The 18728-nt window shown below is 40.5% G+C and overlaps 2 protein-coding genes across 2 annotated transcripts in view; one reads left to right on the top strand and one right to left on the bottom strand.

The window, feature by feature from the left end:
• Positions 1 to 359: 359 nt before the first annotated feature.
• Positions 360 to 3147, bottom strand: LOC142970526 (parapinopsin-like). Its single transcript, XM_076110821.1, has 4 exons — positions 2817 to 3147; positions 2272 to 2600; positions 1225 to 1467; positions 360 to 470 (listed from the first exon to the last, which is right to left on the bottom strand). Exons 1-4 carry the CDS (start codon positions 3145 to 3147, stop codon positions 360 to 362), a joined length of 1014 nt encoding a protein of 337 aa, XP_075966936.1.
• A 5854-nt stretch (positions 3148 to 9001) lies between these two features.
• cacna2d3 (calcium channel, voltage dependent, alpha2/delta subunit 3) overlaps positions 9002 to 18728 on the top strand; it is a 28731-nt gene continuing 19004 nt past the window's right edge. The window contains exons 1-4 of the mRNA XM_076110681.1: positions 9002 to 9021; positions 10379 to 10460; positions 13469 to 13585; positions 15258 to 15317. Of these exons, the coding sequence (XP_075966796.1) occupies positions 13547 to 13585; positions 15258 to 15317 (99 nt within the window). The 5' untranslated portion in view covers positions 9002 to 9021; positions 10379 to 10460; positions 13469 to 13546. The remainder of the gene's footprint in view (positions 9022 to 10378; positions 10461 to 13468; positions 13586 to 15257; positions 15318 to 18728) is intronic.

The following is an 18728-nucleotide window of genomic DNA, read 5'->3' as shown; positions in this document are numbered from 1 at the left end:
CTCTTAGTAGCAAATGCTTTACTATGACCTTCTGGGTTTTTTATCAATACATATTTTGTATTTTTCATTTAATTTTGGCCTTGACTTTATTTGAATCGATACTGATATTTTATTTTCTATTGATCATCATTAAATAAACTTATGCTGAATTACTGTTGTGGTTTATTTGTATTCTGCCCTTTTTAGAGACACTGGACACCAATAAGTCTGTACCCGTGAAATTAAAGAGATCGTCAAGTCACCTATAAAATCACAATTAAACTCTAAATGAATCTTTAAAAAGACACAAACGTGTAACAGATTTTTATACATTTCAGGCAAAAATCTTGTGAATACACAGCTGTAGGGGTTTTTACATTTCAAGCAGGAGACACTTTGTTGGTGGAAATCTCCACAGTCGTTGCCTCTGATGCCTCATCGTCCTCCAAGAGCTCTTTACACAGCAGGAAGGGCACTGCGTATTTACGAAACTATAGACAACAAAATGAGCCAAAGAGTAAAACGTTTTTCCAAGACAAAACATCTCCTCTTTTAATGTATTAACATTCAAACATCATTCAGCTACTAGTAAAAGGTGTATCATTCTGCGCATAAAATACATCTAAATCCGAAAAATGATATGTGCTATATAATATTTGTTATATAATATGTAACTAATATTTAACAAAATTGTTGAATATATTGTTGAATGAACCACAATTAAAAAAATTATAACATTTTTCTTTAACTCCCCCTATTTATAATTTATAAGCAGTGTATAAAGCTTTTATTAATGGTTCATGACATAGTGTGTTATGACTGTAATGTAGTTGTGGACAGAAATAAGTGTTTTTAATGTGATCGTAATGTCATTGTAATAATGTAACATATGTCTTTATAGGAGAAGTTGTTGTTAATTGTTGACAAAGATTGTAAATTAATAAACACATTAAAATGTCTTTATATCTGCTTACGACATGATATTGTGTTTAAAAAAATAAGAATAAAGGAATTCTATTAAAAAACTTTATAGTAAGGGAAGACTTAAAATAATGAAAGAGTTATTACATTCAAATTGTGTTATGTCTTAAGAATATATCCTAAAACGAGGTATACTGTCCATCAATACCACTAGATGGAGCTGACGTGAAGTATTTTAGAGCTGATTCGCAGCAAGTTTTTCCTACATTCTTTTCATCATATGTGGATAAATTCAATTCTTGTCTGTGTGTGTTGTTACATTACCTGTTTGTTGAGATAGATGTAGATGATAGGGTTGAACGCAGTGCTGCTCTTGGCCAGGTAAACCGGCACTGTGCCCACCAACGGGTGAATCGTTACATCAGGGTTGTAGACCACCAGCATGGCCAGGCTGGCATAAGGCAACCAGCTGATCAGAAACGTCAGGACCATCAGAACCACCATGGATGCCACCTTCATCTCTCCTTTAGCTACCGCTCCGCCTTCCAGACAGGCCATCTTTGACACCTGTAACACAGAATATTGTTTTAAATAGTAAATAGACTGGTACCATTGCTGCATGTCACGATGCATCATATGATTAATCGTGGAAGAAATACTCTTCTACTAAACTCAAAGTACCAATACAATAATTAAAAAATATTCCATTTTAAGTCCTGCATTCAAAATCCTACTTCTTTAAAAATAAATTATCAGTAATATGTGCTTTAAGTATACAAATTAAATTCTGCAGAAACAATTGCCCATGTGAGTGATATATTATAATGATTATTGATGCAACATGTAAGCAGCATTTTACTGTTTATAGCTGGTCGAGGTGGAGCTCATTTTAAATATCAAGTTTAGTCCAGTGGTTCCGAACGTGGGGTTCTGGTCCCCTCCAAAGGGTCACAAGATAAATGTGAGGGGCTGTGAGATGATGTCTGCAACACAAATTTGTTTTTATTTTTTTGTGTGTGTTTTGTCTCTCTCTCTTTTTGAGCAATCAAAATTTCTCTGAATCTTTTGGCCTGGAAAAGTTATCTAAATAATACAATCGGAGACGTTTAGAGGGGAAATTGACTTTTTAAAAATGAATTGACATCTGAATTGAGGGGCAGCTGGTGTTGGGATTTGCAGCATGTAATTTACTACAGATGTCAAATAAATGTAATGGATAAAAAAGTGGTATATTTCCCTCTTAAGTGTAGAATGAAAATACTCAAGAACGGCACCTCAAAAATGTACTTAAGTTCAGTACTTGAGTAAATGTACTTACAGAAGATACTTTACACCACTGCCTGTGATGAAGCCACATTTATAAATGCTCACCTGGTGTAATGTCCACATTAGCTTCGTGTAGGATGCCAAGATAAGGGCAAAGGGAACTGCAAAGCACACAGCAAAGTAAGCCAGGATGTAGGAGACGTTTTTAGGGTCTTGGTTGTGCCAGTCGGGTGAACAGGACGTCCCGACGCCCTCCAGCTCATACCTGCCCCAGCCAAACAGGGGAGGTAAGTTCCAAGAGAGGGACCAAAACCAGGATAAGGCAATACCTCCGACTGCATGTTTTTTTTGGAAGGTTATCTGTCCCAACGGCTTACACACAACAAACATCCTCTCCACTGCGATCAGAGCAACTGTACACAGCGATGTGATGCCTGCGGACCAGTGAGGGAAATCAAAGTCAGGGGGACACATGAGAGAAGCAGGGAAGTGCCTGAAAAATGTGAGTGAATATTGTTCTATGGTTAAATGAAAATGATGTAAACACAGTGATGAAATGTGTCATCCTTTCAAATGTTTGTTGAACTAAAGTGTCATTTTACAGAGGAAAGGATATGTCACCTGTATACTGTGCTTCTCTTTTCACTCACCAAACAAGGACACTGCAAAGCCCTCCATCACGCAGCCAGTTCTTCCCAGGGAGAAGTACCCCTGGGCATTGTTGACCACAGACAGCACCCCTCCAGTCATGGCTGTGCCCAGGTCAGCCACAGCCATGTTCACCAGAGCGTAGTTGAGCGGCTGCCTCAGCTGCTTGTGCATGAGGGACACGATGATCACCGTAGAGTTGAGTATGATGGCCGGACCGGTGAAAAGGGCCATAATGATGGCGAGAATGATGAAGCCAGTGCGTGACAGAGGGGGTTCCCCATGTGGTCCCACATAGGAGGAAGCATTTGAGAAAAAAACTGATGGTTGCATGGTTGCAAAGCTTCCAAACGTTGGTCAGGTAGTCTCAGAGCTACTGGGTGTAGAATATCTCACTGCTGTAGTGGGACAGCGGAGATTAGATGCCCACAGTCTAAGCATAGATCTGGAAGTCCTCCAGATCTGGACTTAACAAAGAGTGATTCCTCCAAATGATGATCCTTGATCCCTCACCTGTTGCCAAATTATAAAGGCACTTAAATAGGCTCCTCACCAGGATCAGTCCTCTAAACAAATTCAAAAAAAGAAATGCTCAGAGGAGGTGTGTCTGTAAATACAGTAAATATTGATGATCTCCTTCTGGTTCTCTCTCTCGCCTTTGCTTTCCTTACATAAACCAGGGATCAGAGAAAGTAAAATCAGCAGTCAGGTCAACTTATTTATAGAGCTTATGTAATAAAAATAGATGTTTACCAAACAGCTTTACAGAATCATTCAAGTACATTTGAAATTTTAAAAAACCGATGGCTTTGCCAACAAAATAAGAGGGATCATGTAGTTATGTGGTCTGCCTTGTTGGTAGCAGTGAGGAGTCTGTCTGCTGCATTGTAGACAAGCTGCAGGTGAGACTGACTGACTCCCAAATAAAGAGAGTTACAGTCATCAAGCCTCAAATATATGAGAAAAGGTAGAACGTTTATGTAAAAATTGATTTTGTAAGCATGATCTTCCTCCTTTGAAAACTGTTTATATTCAACCCAAACGTGGAAAATGACAAATTGATTAATTTAAACCTGCTGCAAAACATCATTGCACCATGGAAGTATTAACCGCACAAATCAATGCCAACTACAAGACATATTCTGGTGGACACTTGCTTGTATTTTCTTCACTATTACTGAAGCATTTTAATTATTTTTACTTCAACAGACATAAATTAATTTGTCAGATCTAAACTTCTAAGTTCTGTTTTGATGAATCAGTATGTGGGAACGGTTTACTTCCTCGTACAGCTTAAAGGCATCTTTGCAAACTTTTATCTAATGTTGGGTCTTAAAAATGTCCTCCTGAAGTACCACACAGCTACATACCTTATTTTAGTTGATAATGGTTCGGTTTGGCCAACTAGGGATTATAATGATGGAAATGTACATTAATTAAACCCAGTGCAGCTCATTAGACATCCACTGAGTCATCTGCTGAACAACAATGTAAACTAAATGTAAATCAATTCCTCTGATGCATCTCTGGATAGTCCACTTTCTTTTTAAGTCCGACAGATGACAATGTTTTTGTCCTATAGGTCAGCGCAAGGCCAAGTCTGTGTTCCTGCAGTGAGATCCCATTTAACCCCATTGGTATTCCTCAAATGGTGTAATTTTTAAGTAACTGGTTAAGCTCTTAATTAACATGTGGTACGCTGAGGTGAGATGTAATCTCTCTGCAGTAACAGTTCACAGGATGAGAATAAGTTGACAGTTGTAGGTGGTCTGACATGAATTATCCGGCGTCTGCTGAAGGCATGAGGTGAGGTTAAGCCTCCGGACTGAACATGGCAGGTGTCCGACGTTTAACCCTCGAAGAGGTTTACGTCCAATCAAGTCAAGAAAGAAATTACAACTGTTTGGGTTGAGAGTTCAACAGCAGTCTGGCTCCTAATAAAAATCGTTATGCCTCTATGTGAAGCTTTTCCCCTGTATCTTTTCTCAACTACATGGTGAACCATTGAATTCAAATTGTTTCGTTAAACTTCTATTTCCAAGGTTAAACATAAACTTACATTGAGCCTTCCTGGACAAAAACTCCTCAAAGAGCTATGGATTAAATGATGCATGACAACAGACCAACCTCCATGACAGCTGGTCGAAAGCCCCAGAATAAGCTTGCAAGTCAACCTGAATTGTTTGTCTTTACAGCAACAACAAGGAACTTATATTTTGTGTTGATGCTGTCGGCCCCTGAGGACGAAAGCAGTAGTGTTTTCAATAATCACCGCTCCAGGAAAGAGCACCACGCATTGAAGCATATTTTACATAGTGGCCAAACCGTGGAGTTACAACTTCCGAGTCCATTGGGCCCAAACATATTTTTTCCTATAGACTGACATTGGGAAAGAGACGTCTGTAAATCAATATAGCCGTATCCCATGTTATCTTCCTCCTTTAATGTGAATGAGCCCGAGAACGAGGCTGGACCGAGGGCTGGTAGGCGGTGTGTAAGAAGAAAATGCAATGCTCTATGAATAAAATATCACAATCTAGGAGGAAGAGGGACAATTCAGGATTGGTTTTGTAAAATCCCGCAATTCTCTCCATCTGTTCAATGACTCACCAAGGTTGACTCATGTTTTATTCCATGCTCTATCACCTTCACTTTTAGCTTTTTTCTTTTTTTTATTTGGTCTATTCTTATCTTTTTTTCTTGGCTGCTCCTCCCCTAGTATCAGCCATAACCACAAAATATAAGGTAAACTAGAAACCTCCGTCTCCCCAACCAGTCAAGTTGCAGTTTATTACATCCATGTCTGTCCAAAATGTCATCGCTTCATAAGTTTATCCTAATAGACATTTGTGTGAAATTGTCATGATTAGCATATTCCTGAGTCATGGCCAAAATGTTTTTTATGAGGTCACAGTGGACTTGACTTTTGACCTTTGAAGACTAAAATCTAATCAGTTCATACAAATGGACACTTGAGTCAAAATTGAAGAAACTCCTGACAACCTGAAAACACAATGCCTCTGACTTTAGCTGTCACAGCATGAAAAGAAAAATCTCCCCCTGCTTCCTTTCAACCTGTTCACATCCCCTAAACATTTGAATGGCTATAACTAGTCTAGATCTGTGATCACTCTCATCTGACTCCACCAGTGGCGGGCCGTGTATTTTATACCCGGGCCTTCAGTGCTGTCCGACTGCATTCACCTCCTAATAACTTCATTATGACACAGCTACGGGTTATTATTTTTTCCGTGTAAAAACCTCGTATTCACATAACACTGCAACATTTGACAAGTGAAATAAAATGTTACATGAAGCTCAACACCTCTGAGGGCTACAAATACACCAACTGCAGAGTGCAGATACAAAACTATAAAGGATGCAGGTCTGTCACTATGCAGCATGACGGGATGTTGCGTCACACACACTCGAGGGCACGGGCCATTCAAATATCATTCACATCAGAGGGAACAATATTAACCGTATCATAAAAACAACACGATGTAAAAATGAACACAGTAGTAAGGCTACTGCAGATGTAAAAAAAAACAAAAGCAGTTCACTTACCAAAGCTGCTTATCACTATTTAAAGACAAAGTCCATCCTCCTCTCTTTGATTACAAAGAGTTTAATCCCACGGTTGTACAGAACATCGGTGCGGTTCAGTTCCAGCAAGAGGTTCTTCTCCATTCATGGACGCCAGTGATGACAGTCCAGCCTCCCCAGTTGTATTTCTTGAATACGTTTTAATGTATTTGAGAGCTGAATATGTCTGCTTGACAGAGGCAGCAGATTTTGGGATTGTCACCGCCAAACATGCCAAAACGCTAAAAATGTAGTGTCACTGTAACGACGCACCGCTGTTACCTGCTGCGGACAGTATTTGAGATGTGATGTGATGAAGGTACAAGGAAAACACCCACACAATGTTATTGGATATATTTACTGTAGGACTGTGAATGCTGGGAGCCATGTGCACAGCTGGGACACAGAGTGGTTCCTTTAGTTCTCCCTGCGAACAAACATAGACAACTGCAATGAGTTGAGAATGTGTTTTGTGTCCTGATGCGTTAAGGATGGTGAGACTGGTGCAGCGACCCGGAAGAAGGTAACACATTCCTTGTTCAAAGACACTTCAGCATGAGTCCCAGTCGTGTCTTCAACTGGACAAATAAAACTAGTGGACTTTTTTCAGTATATCGTGACAGAGAACTGCATTTATTTGCCATCAATAGTTAATTAAAGCACTCAGGGAGGCTGTGTTGTGAGAGAGGCTGGATGATACTGTCCGTCATCCAACATGCAGGAACCTTATCGGCACGTCCCAGACAGTACAGGCTCCTCACAACTTTGATGTACGATGCAATTACTAAACTAATAAAAGCTTCAAGTGGAAACACGGTTCCTGGTGGTGGTGGTGGAGGTGGTGGTGCATCAACCCTCCTGCTGCATTGACATCATTATCGCTTCCTAATCAGCGTTTAGAGAAGACGACGGGAACATTGTCCAGTCTTATTTTATATAGTAAGCACTGATGACACCGAGTGAAACTTCGAAGCCTACTTCATAAACTTCATGAGTTGTTCCTTCAGTCTCGCGACAGAGGCGCTAACTCACTACACCTTTAGTCTGTACCTGACTAATCTCTGGGGTCCAGTGACGTCATTAATGAATCATCAGACTTCAGTTATTCACAGACAAATACACAAAGTTAACATGGAAATGTTGCTCAAAGATGTATTTATTTACATGTATCTCTCTCCAGTGGTGCAGGTAACTAAGTACATTTACTCAATACTACTTACCATTTTGAGGTACTTTACTGTACTTGAGTATTTCCATTTTATTGGCTATATACCTCATGCTTCTACTTCACCCCATTTCAGTAGGAAATATTGTAGCCTACTTTTCACCATTTATTTAAGATCATCAGCTAGAAATATTTTTCAAATTAAAGGTTTACATACAAAACGTAAGATTATAAAATATGCATTATCACAGATGAAATGGCTAAAATAAGCTCCACTTTGTTACATTCCGCATTATTACATTAACAATAAATACTATAAGAACATAACGCTTTTATAATTTTGGGTTTAGGACTTTTACATGAAATTGAGTATCTTTATGCTGCACTTTTACTAAAGTAAATTATTTGAATACTTCTTCCACCACTGTCTCTCATTTTGGTTGTTTTGTATTAGGACTGTTCATTATCTGAACTCAATGTGCACATTGTTTCTCTTTTATGCTGCTGGCAGTGCGGAAGCCTCCATGAAACATCTGCAGTCTCATTATCGCCCAGAGAGCCATTTTATGTGCGGAATCTCCCCTTATTGTGTGCTGCTTATTTTAACTTCCATATTCTTACGAATCCATTATGTAATCCATAATAATAACATTGCAGTTATAATAAAATCCCACGCTTTCGCGGGTTTTGTGTGTGTGTGTGTGTGTGTGTGTGCAGCGTGGAGATGGGAGAGAGCAGATCAAGCGTGTAGTATACTGCAGCGTCAGCGTTAAATGCAACAACTTCTGAGCAGTCGACATGAGAGAAGTGCGTCGCAGAGAAGAACCAAAGTTCACAGCGATCATCAGCATTTTGCTGATTAATTAAAATGATTCTCGGTAGATCTGTGGCCGGCAAACACCTGTCCATGCTGCTCTTCTCAGTTGGACATTGAGGAACCCCCCTCGACTCCAGGAATCAGGGTCCATTTCGCCTCCTTAAGCTTTTCAGTCTTTGTTTCAAACATGCTGACGACACGTTTCCAAGAATAAAAGGTTCGTGATCATTGCAGCACAGAACCGACTGAGGGGGTTTCCCTTTCCAGAGAAAGGCGAATGAGAAGAGTATTGAGACTGGAAGGTGACTCTCTCTCTCTCTCTCTCTCTCTCTCTCTCTCTCTCTCTCTCTCTCTCTCTCTCTCTCTCTCTCTCTCAGATACAGTAGGGTACGTGCTGGCAGAACCGCGGCTGGAGACTGTGCACCGGGGTCCAGCAGTCCAGTACGGTGTTGGGACGGGATTTTTACTGTACAGATATTTTATTATCGGAGCTGAAGATGTTTGGGAGCTGGAGAATCCTGTTGTCGCACATGTGCAGCAGCAGCAGCAGCAGCAGCAGCAGCTTCCTTATGCTTTGGATCCTCGTCGGCTTGAATGTGGTGGAGGTGGCGGGGTCCCAGCAAGGGATCCCTCTGTCAGTGTGAGTGAGAGGCAGCTCTGCAACTTTCTTTCACATGCAATTAACTGAAGTTGATCTCTGGCAGGCCGGACATATAGACATTAGATGTTCAGCGTTTTTAAATTGCCTTTTTTATGTTACACACAGGCCGTATTACAGGTTTAACTCAACACGTATTGGTTAAGAGTGATACTATTGGTAGAAGGGAACGTGCAATTACAGATGGGATTTCAGCAAATAAGCAGCATGAGTGAAAATCTCCCCTTTGTTTTATGTTATATGACAGCATTATATACATTCAATAAATTGACAATAAAAATGATATGTGTTCTTAAATAGCACGTGTTACTGTTAGGCTCCACTGTGTTCTGCCACAAATTACAGACACTTTTATTTTTCATTTTTTGGTAACTTTCACAAACTTTTCCGATAACTTTAAATTGGTTCAATTTAATTCACAGTTTTGCAGGCCTTTACAAATGTAATCTAATAATGCTCAATTTGTTTGCATATCACAACAATAGTGAACTGATAGTGAATCACATTCTTCTTCATTAGTCAGATTGTGAGCCTTGTTAAATAGCAATACCTTTTACTCTGGGAACTTTTATTTGCAGGATTTTGTTTCCTATTTCTACCTAAAACAATTCAGATAAGAAAAGACAATGGAAATTCCCAAGTCAAAGTATAATATGTGAATGTGAATGCTGGGCATTTTATGTCTTTAACTGCACGGATCAGGAGTAGCGCTTCTAATTAAAAATAAAAATAAATGCTGTTGTCCTTGCAAGGTCTTCGAATGGTTAGTTTAGTTTAAAATCCACAATGTTACAAAAACAATCAATAATATTAGGCAAACCAGTAGAAAACAGAAACGTAACTGAAATTATTTCATTTTTAAAGAAACAGTTTAGGAAATGGTTCAATTTCCAAATACCTCTGATCTGTTTTTGAACAATTGGCTCTGCAGATATTGGACACTTTACACTGCGCATGGGCTAACTACAAATCTTTAATTTTTTTAAATGTAGTTTTCCTTCCCAAGAGACATTTTCAGTTTAATAGAAATGCTAATATCTAGAGTATAGATCATCAAAATGAAAGCAATCATTTGTCATGAGAGTGACGGTCAGGGACACCGGGCCATGGCTATAATCTTCTGACTGTCAGAAAATGAAAAGATAAAAAAGCCAAAAGAAAATGACAGCTGAGGAGAGACAAGACATTTAAAAGTAGCTAGATTAAGATATTATTTTCCTTTATTTAATATAATCCCTTACCTTTCTCTGTGTTTCATTTCACATTTGTATACGCACATTGTTCTATAATACTTGGGCGACTGTTGGCTAAACTGTTATTTGTCTGCACTTTGTTCTAGCGTAAAGCTATGGGCTTCAGCATTTGGTGGAGAAATTAAATCCATCTCTGCAAAATATTCTGGATCCCAACTCCTGCAAAAGGTATTCTTCTTATTTCAGTCTTGTGGACACAAATGCACTTTTCCTTTTGTCTGATGGTCGTTACACACATTGTACTATGTAATCTAATGGCTGCAGAGACATTTCGGTGTCTCAGCTGAATGCTGATGCGCTGTTTTAGAGGAGACTCAGGTGTGTTTGGCAGGGACAGAGGTGTGTGTGTGTGTGTGTGTGTGTGTGTGTGTGTGTGCCTGTGTGTGTGTGTGTGCGTGTGCGTGTGCGTGTGTTTGTACTCGACACGGCCCATTAACCACGGCTCTGATTCCTCTCTCATCTCTCCAGAGTCTCTCTGGAGTCAAGAGTTTCAACCTCTGGATATGAATGCGACAAGGAGACAAATTGAATAAGTGTGTGGTTGAGTTCGATGGGTGAGGCGATGTTGATATGATGAGTGAAATCAGCAGAGAATGAGCGATGACCCAGTGCAGCAGATTTCACTTTTTGTCCACTGGATGGCAAAGGTGCGCTCTGTGTTTCCAGGCCTCCGGTGGTCTGAACTGAGTTAGGTGCATTGAATGTTCACCTTCGTCAGCATGCTTACAATTTGTTTTAAGTCTCTTTCACCCATGTTAGATTTATATATAGATGTGTGAAAGATTACTAGCTGCACAAAATTAACATTCAAGTCTTATGATATTTTAAAGGCATTAAATCCTAATTAACCCCTAAATTTAACCTTAATTAGTAAGGAAGTTTTCAATGAAAACAAGAGAAAAGAAAAATACGGAGAGACGGACTGGACGCTAAAAACATGAACACAGACTGCACAAGCCACACAAATATAAAGTTATTTTACATTTAATAAGAAACCCTACATTTAAAGAAAGTACATCCTCTCTGTGACAGTTGTCCCTTGTTTCAACAGACTATATAATACTTAGACTATGTGAAATATTCAAACTCAACACATTAAATAGACGTATGTGGGTTTAACAAAAGCTTGGCCACATAACATGAATTTGTAACAATGGACGCACAAGAAGAACTGGTTGGTATGGAAGAACACCCTTTAATGCGTATATGCATTTTAATTCAAGAACACCACAAACTACAGTCTTGACAATGACAACAGAACTGAATCAACACCTCACTGACATTTGGGTTTAATTATCATAGTTGTATGGATGCCATGTTTATCAATGCCATCATCATTCACATTATAAATTCTGCAGACCATTTTCTGCTTGGACACTGTGATCCATGTGTCAATAACAACTCTTTCATTTCTTCCTGTAGGTTAAGTTACTACATGAGTCCTTGTCGTACTTCTTAATCCTCTGCATTTGACTCATCCTCACTATTTTAGGAGCTGTGGGCGATCACAGCGCCGCGTCCGGGGACCAACTCCAGTTCTGAGGCCAGTCCCTCGGCCAAGGGCGGTAGCAGGATCAATCCTAAAAATGCTGCATGTCTTGGAGCGTGGGAGGAAAGCGGAGGAATCAGAGGAAGTCCACGCAAATATGGGGAGAGCTTTCAAACTGCATATAGAAAGCGGCTCCTGGGTTCAAACCAAGGACCTCCTTGCTCTGAGGTGACAGTTCCTTAATATAAGATATGGTTTAAAGTTCAAACGTGTGGTGGAAGCTGAAGCGCTGTCCTTCCATAACCAAACTTTTCATTTTTTGTATAAAAACATTTTGTAACATGCCCTTATTTGTTCCCTTTTTTGTGTGTGTATGTAAGCACTTTGCTCGTGTTCCTGTTCATGGAGGCACGTCTGGAGAGAGCTGTGCCGAGCAAGTCAGCACAAAGCAGTGAGCTGTGAGGGAACTGACGGGTCGTTAGAGGCTGGTCATTAAGGCTGATCATTAGATGCTTTTATGGCGAATTACCCGATTTCACTAAGATTTCAGCAAAGGGGGAAACACTAGAGCTCTTCAGGCTCCCGGCCTTACTACAGCATTGGTCATCATTACTCTAATCAATAATCATGATCAGTGTTTTTGATGAATGGGGCTTGACCTCCTCTTGATGACTGGAGTGTGAGGGAGGAGGGTGTAGGGGGGGGGGAACTTGGGGATTCTGGGTGCTGAGGCGAGGAGGACAGGCGTGAAATGAACTGTTCTGCTCCACTGCGAGCCCACACTCTTCCTTTCAGTAGGTAATTTATCGCCTCATGTACTGGTGTGTGTGTGTGTGTGTGTGTGTGTGTGTGTGTTTTGTGTGCATCCTGTCCTCACGATGCGTAATGTGTTTGAATGTGTGCTACGAGCCTAACGTGGCATATGTTTATTTTTAGATCTTGGAAGTGTGTGATGTAGCTGACTGGACAGCGTGAGAGGATCAGGTTTTTGTTTTTATTTGGCACGTGTGCGTGCGTGTGCGCCAGGTGTGGGATTATGTAATGTTATATTCCTCCGAGCTGTGGCGGGCTTTGTTCTGTATCACTGGAGGTCCTGTGCATCTAGCAGAATCAGCATTATGTGAGGTGTAGTTCATTACCCAGAATCGCCCGAGCTTGACACGTTATTATCTTTCTCCTGTGCTTTGACTCCATTTCAATTACCCTCTTACCATGCATAGCCTTCAGATTCAGCCCCCCCACCCCCCACGGCCACCCAACATGGCCATCTCCAGCCAATCGGAGAGGAAGAAGCACCATGTGCAGCCAATGACTGAGACGGGATAAAGACTATCAATCATTCTGTGTTGCAGGGAGGGTTTTATCAGCCGTTCATCTGAGACTGGCTGCATGCAGCTTGTCAGCCAACATGTGAAAGCTTATAAGCCTTGTTTAACAATTCCCCACCTCTCTGGAGTGGAATGTAATGAAACAATAGTACTCTAAAATGTTGCAGGACACACACAGAAAAGATGATTATCTTTATGGGTTTTTTTTCTGATTAAGTGGACATTTAAATTACTCCTAATGGGTTGATCAACCATCTGAGCTCAATATGTTTCCAGTATGTATTCTTGCGGCCAATGTTGAAAGATTTGGAGTCGTCCCCTCTGCCAATGCCACACTTTTGTTCCCTGCTTATTTTCAGAAATACAAAGAACTTGAGAAGTCAGTCAGAGTGGAAGAAATTGATGGTGTGAAACTGGTCAAAAACCTGGCTGTGAAGATGGAGGAAGTGTTCCGGAAAAAAGCAGAGGCCACCAGGGTAGGTGCAATATTAAATATGTCGTGGGGAAAAGCATTTTATTGTATTCATATTTCTGGAATGTTCTGCAGCATTTTGTTCAGTTTGTTGAGCCATATTTTTGGCAATAACTGCTGAAGTGCCATTTGTTGGCTATGTGTCTTTGTCAACATATTAAGGTTTAAATAGGAGAAATGTGTTCTTTTGTTTAGAGATATTAGGGGGAGGATGCAATGTTTCTTATTGGGTCGAAAGAAAATATGAATAAATGTGAGGAGGTTAATGGTTTTTTAAAAAGTCAAACATAGACCCTTCCCCATCACAATAGGCCACATTTTTGTATAGTCCCTAAATTGAGCAGATTAGTCACCTAGAAACGCAGCTGTTCAAAGACCAAATCTGTACTTAACGTTGGTGTAAAAGGTCCGTCTGGAATACGGTCTTGCATGTAATTTATTACAGTCCAGCCTGAGCGGTTGTCAGCCTCACAGCAGCAGCCTCTCTGCGACCTCAGCACAGAGGAGCTTGTAACCATTTTAATGCTGCACCTAGCAGGGACTGCTGGGAAATGATAACGTTTATCTCCCCCCGCCTGATTCCACGTGTGCACAAATTCATGACAGTTCGGCCTATAAATTACACTTGTAGGACAGCTATTAATTTGCTTTGATTCCCTGAGATGCATCAACATATTTATTTTTTAAATTATGCGAAAACAATAGGCACAAATTTGGCTTTTGTAAAAATAGAAAAATAAAAAAACTACACCAAAACGGGAGTGCTAAATCCTAATCTGGGGACGTCATTACTTTGATCCAAATTGAGAAGCAAGTTTTAAAATGAGGCAGTGACTTCAGTGGTGGAGGTCGGGTGTCTGCAGGTATATTTCATAAGAAGAAAAATGATGCCTAGAAGAGAATATAAGTCAGAAATATTTACATCATTATGTTTTTTTATATTCGCCAACTGCTGACGACATGAGATCTCACCACGAGGTCAATTGAATTTGGTCACCACCGCCTCGGTTGTGTTTATATAGCAGTTATTTTGTCACATGTGACAGACGTTAATTACCTGCTTGGCTCCGACGGCGAGAGTGACTGTAACGTCTAGGTGGCATTTCCCGGAAACACAGAGCCAAGCACATTTTCCAGAATCGAGTTATTACAGAAGCGATGGTGCTTTGGTACACGACATGAAACCCTGCTCCAACCTTCCTCCATCAATCATTTCACTGTGGCACTCCCCAGTAGTGCCCTACATTCTATGCACATTTTTTTGCCCTTAAATATTACTATAAGGATTTCCAAGGACGGGAGAACAGTTCTGGCAACACATGCTATTAAAACAAAAGCTTGACATGGATTCCATCCAATCCAAAAATGAATCTTAAACCTGGCAATGGTCCTCGATCATGTTCCTCTTCAATGGAACGACATTTGTTGAGATTTGAAAATGATGGAGGGACAGAATAATGTGCAAACAGCAAGTTTGAGAAATACTGAGAGCAGCAAAGTGTGAACCACATGGCTTTGAAGGGATTTATGGAGGCCTTTTGGGAAGTTTGTTAAAGTCTTAAAGAATATGTACATATTTTCCTATTGTAAATATGCATGTTTTATAGAATTTGGTCGTTTGCATATATTTTAAACGTATTGCGTGTGTTAGCTAAAACGTTTTGTCCTCCTCTCAGCGGCTCGTGGAGGCAGCAGAAGAAGCGCACCATCAGCACGAGGATAATCCGGATCTTCAGGTGAGGTTTGCCCCGGAGAAAAAGAAGGAAAAAAAAGGGAACGTGATTATTGCAAATGTGGTGCGTCATTGTTTAAGACCAGGCTGAATCATTTTTAGTCGGGCTGGGGAGGAGCGGCTGCAAGGTGAGAGAAGGGTAATAGACCCTAAAAGTCTTTAATTGCCTTGGCATCGTCCTTCACACTCATGTCCTGTCAGCGGTTTGATACATAATGCTTCTTTGATAAGCAATGGCGCACAGATTGAAGGCAGTGCGAAGCTGTTATAACTCACGCTGACTGTTTATCAGTGGAGCCTAATCGCATAGCTCAGAAACAGGTCTTTGCTGCTGCAGCGCCAGGACAGTAACCGTAGAACTGTAATACAGTATTGGAGATCTTTTGCCAGTGTCCTGATGTTGCATGCAGAATTAAAGACTGCCGAAGGGTGCAATGCATGGCAAAATATTTCGATTAGAGTAGCATAGTAACATTTCTCTGGAGACAGTATTGGACTCAGTTTGTGCAGAGAGAAAAATGGGATATAAATCGGCAGCATTGCTTGTAATTTTAATCGTATTTCACAGGATATGCTCATGTGCTCAGACTCTGGTCGGGACATTATTTAGCGGCTCTCATTGCGGATTTCCAGGGCGCACTGAGCTCTCTGTGTCTGCAGAGGGAATGCAGTATTTCTGTCGTTTGCCCTCTCTCTCTCTCTCTCTCTCTCTCTCTCTCTCGCCCCCCCCCCCCCCCCCCCCCCCCTCCCCCCCCCCCCCCCCCACCCCCCTCCCTCCATCCAGTGGACAAAGATAAATGAAACTTTGCGCGGCGCATTGTTTCACTTTCATGGCTCGAGATTGGAAAGCCACTCGAGCAACAAAACACTGAAATAACGGCAGCACTTTACAGTTAATAGTAGCATTTACATCATAGGAATACATTCCACTCGCATTGTTCCCTGTCCGTTTCTCTCACACAGCCAGAACAAGACAGGTAGATTGTACCTTTAAATATGACTGCTATTTTTAACTATAGACTATTAATAAAAGAAACATTGATTTGTTTTCACCAGTATCCTTGACAATTTTTCACTTAGACTTTAACATATCTGCAACTGCAATATTGCTTTGCCCCTCTCAGATTGCTTACAAAAACCCAATTTACTGAAGGATTTGTGCATGTATGGTACATGTTTTCATTGCATATTTTATTTAATTATATTTGGGCTATTATTTCTGAAAGAAAACATGCAAGGTTTCCATTTACTCCAAAATGTATTGACAGTTTATCTTTTATTCTAAAATCAATATTCCTTAAATCAAACATTGTAGACTCCAAATGTGTTTAAAAACATCAGTATTAATTCAATTATTTATATTCATTTTGCTATTATTTAAACGGTTAAGGTGACATAATTCTATGATCATTGCAATGGCTTTGTTTTCATATTTTGCCTTATAAAAATATGTATATATATATATAGATATATATATATACGTAGCCATTATTGTGTTTTTATGAATTACACGAAAAAATTGTTTACGTTATCTAAGTTCAAACTATGTGAATACTTTTATTCCAGCAATTGACGTAGTCATTTTATCTTAAAGGCTATAAAAAGTAATAAGGAAAATTCAATATCCACCAGCGATAATGATGTGATGTCATGATATTGCTCCTTGTGGCATCATTTAGCCAGCCTCGCCTCCCCTGACACTGCACATTTTTCACGCACCATTTCACTGACCACAATGAGATAAGCCGGCTGCTCTTATCTCAGATGCTTTGTGTCAGGACAGTCGGGTGTTTTGCATTGACCCGAGCGTACTCTGCGGTTCAAGGGTGTGGAGATCAGGTCTGATGGAGCAACAGAGACTTGTCTCTTACTTCAGAAATGTTATTTACTGTTTTTTTGGGGGGGATTAGTGTATTTTTACTAACATGTATGTGGGCCTAGAAAAAGCCTCGAATAGATTTTGATCAACAGGAACATTTCGGAAATATGTAATGAAAAAATCTAAAGTAGCATTTTAAATAAGCAAGCTGAATTAAACCGTTTGCATTTAATGCTCTTTGCATTACAACACATTAAATCTATTCAAGCTTCAAGTTAAAGGCCACATTTCTGACCCCTGAAAGATTTGTAAAAAAAATGCTACATTATATTGAATGATATAGAATGATTAAAAAACACACGTTGCAAAATAATGCTACAGAATAATAATCTATATGATTTCATAGTAAAGTGTATTTTGCTCATATGCTGAATGTTTTTATTGATCACATATTACTGTAACTTAACATCTTGAACAATGTGATCCGTAACATCAGGGAAGTGTGCAGCCCCTCAACAAATTAGTTCAACTCTATGCAGCTGTTAGTTATAACAAATGCATTAAGAGTGAGGGCCAGTTAAAGCTTATTGAGACACCCCATCTCCAGATTTTGGAGTGTGGGTCCACAGTAAGGCCCAGCAGGCCGTAATGGAGGGCAGATCTCTGCAGTGGGGCCTACAGCTAACTGCAGAGCCAGTGGGGCGTCTCGGAGAGCTGCAGTGTCCCATGGCCTGCTCTACAGTAATAACCCTGGTGGTTAACGTGCCTCTCTACAGCACTATCAGTTCTGCTGAGGGTGCACATTTCTCTCCCCTGCTGCTCCTCCTCTGCAGCAGCACCCCGCCGCCACCACCACCCCTCCGCCCTGCCGCAGCTCGTCAGAGAGCTGCTCAGGCGTGGTATGAGCTGTCAGGGGCTGCTTGATGGTGATGCCCGCACGGCCTCCCCCGAGTGTGATGCGGTGGAGTCCATCACCCATCTCTCTCTCTCTCTCTCTCTCTCTCTCTCTCTCTCTCTCTCACAATAAGAGCCACAGAGAGGCCACTCAGACAGGATGAGGTAGTCTTTCTTCTGCAACAGCAGGCAGTGAAGGACAGGACAGACAAACTGTTGGGTTTCACTTTAGGGAGGCCAGACTTTTCACTGGCAGTCATGAAGTCCTCTTTGCACGTCCAGTTCCTTCTTAGACCTTAGTGACAATTGCAACTGCTGTAGTTAATGTACATTTTGACACACTGGGAACATTTAAAATCTAATTCGACATCCACAAAAAAATCTTCACACACACACACACACACACACACACACACACACACACACACACACACACATACCTGTTATCATTAAAAGTTGTCTATTAATTATGAGTACTGTAGCTTAAGTGGTGGAGCAGATTTATATATTACTGCCCGTGTCCAAGCGTCCTTGAGCGAGACACTAAACCCCAAATTACTCCCAAGTAGTGAGTGTGTATTTGGCAGAAATAATTTAGATAATTTTGTTCAAAAACCTCTTCCAAATAAATGCAATAGAACATGTGTAAAATGTTTGTTTTCTACTTTGTGAGAAGCTATTTATATTTGAACCATTTAGGCC

This window comes from Anarhichas minor, unplaced genomic scaffold (assembly GCF_050575085.1).
Source record: "Anarhichas minor isolate MPS153535 unplaced genomic scaffold, ASM5057508v1 ptg000043l, whole genome shotgun sequence".
In the NCBI taxonomy this organism is placed as follows: domain Eukaryota; kingdom Metazoa; phylum Chordata; class Actinopteri; order Perciformes; family Anarhichadidae; genus Anarhichas; species Anarhichas minor.
This window is presented reverse-complemented; position numbering and strand designations above follow the sequence as displayed.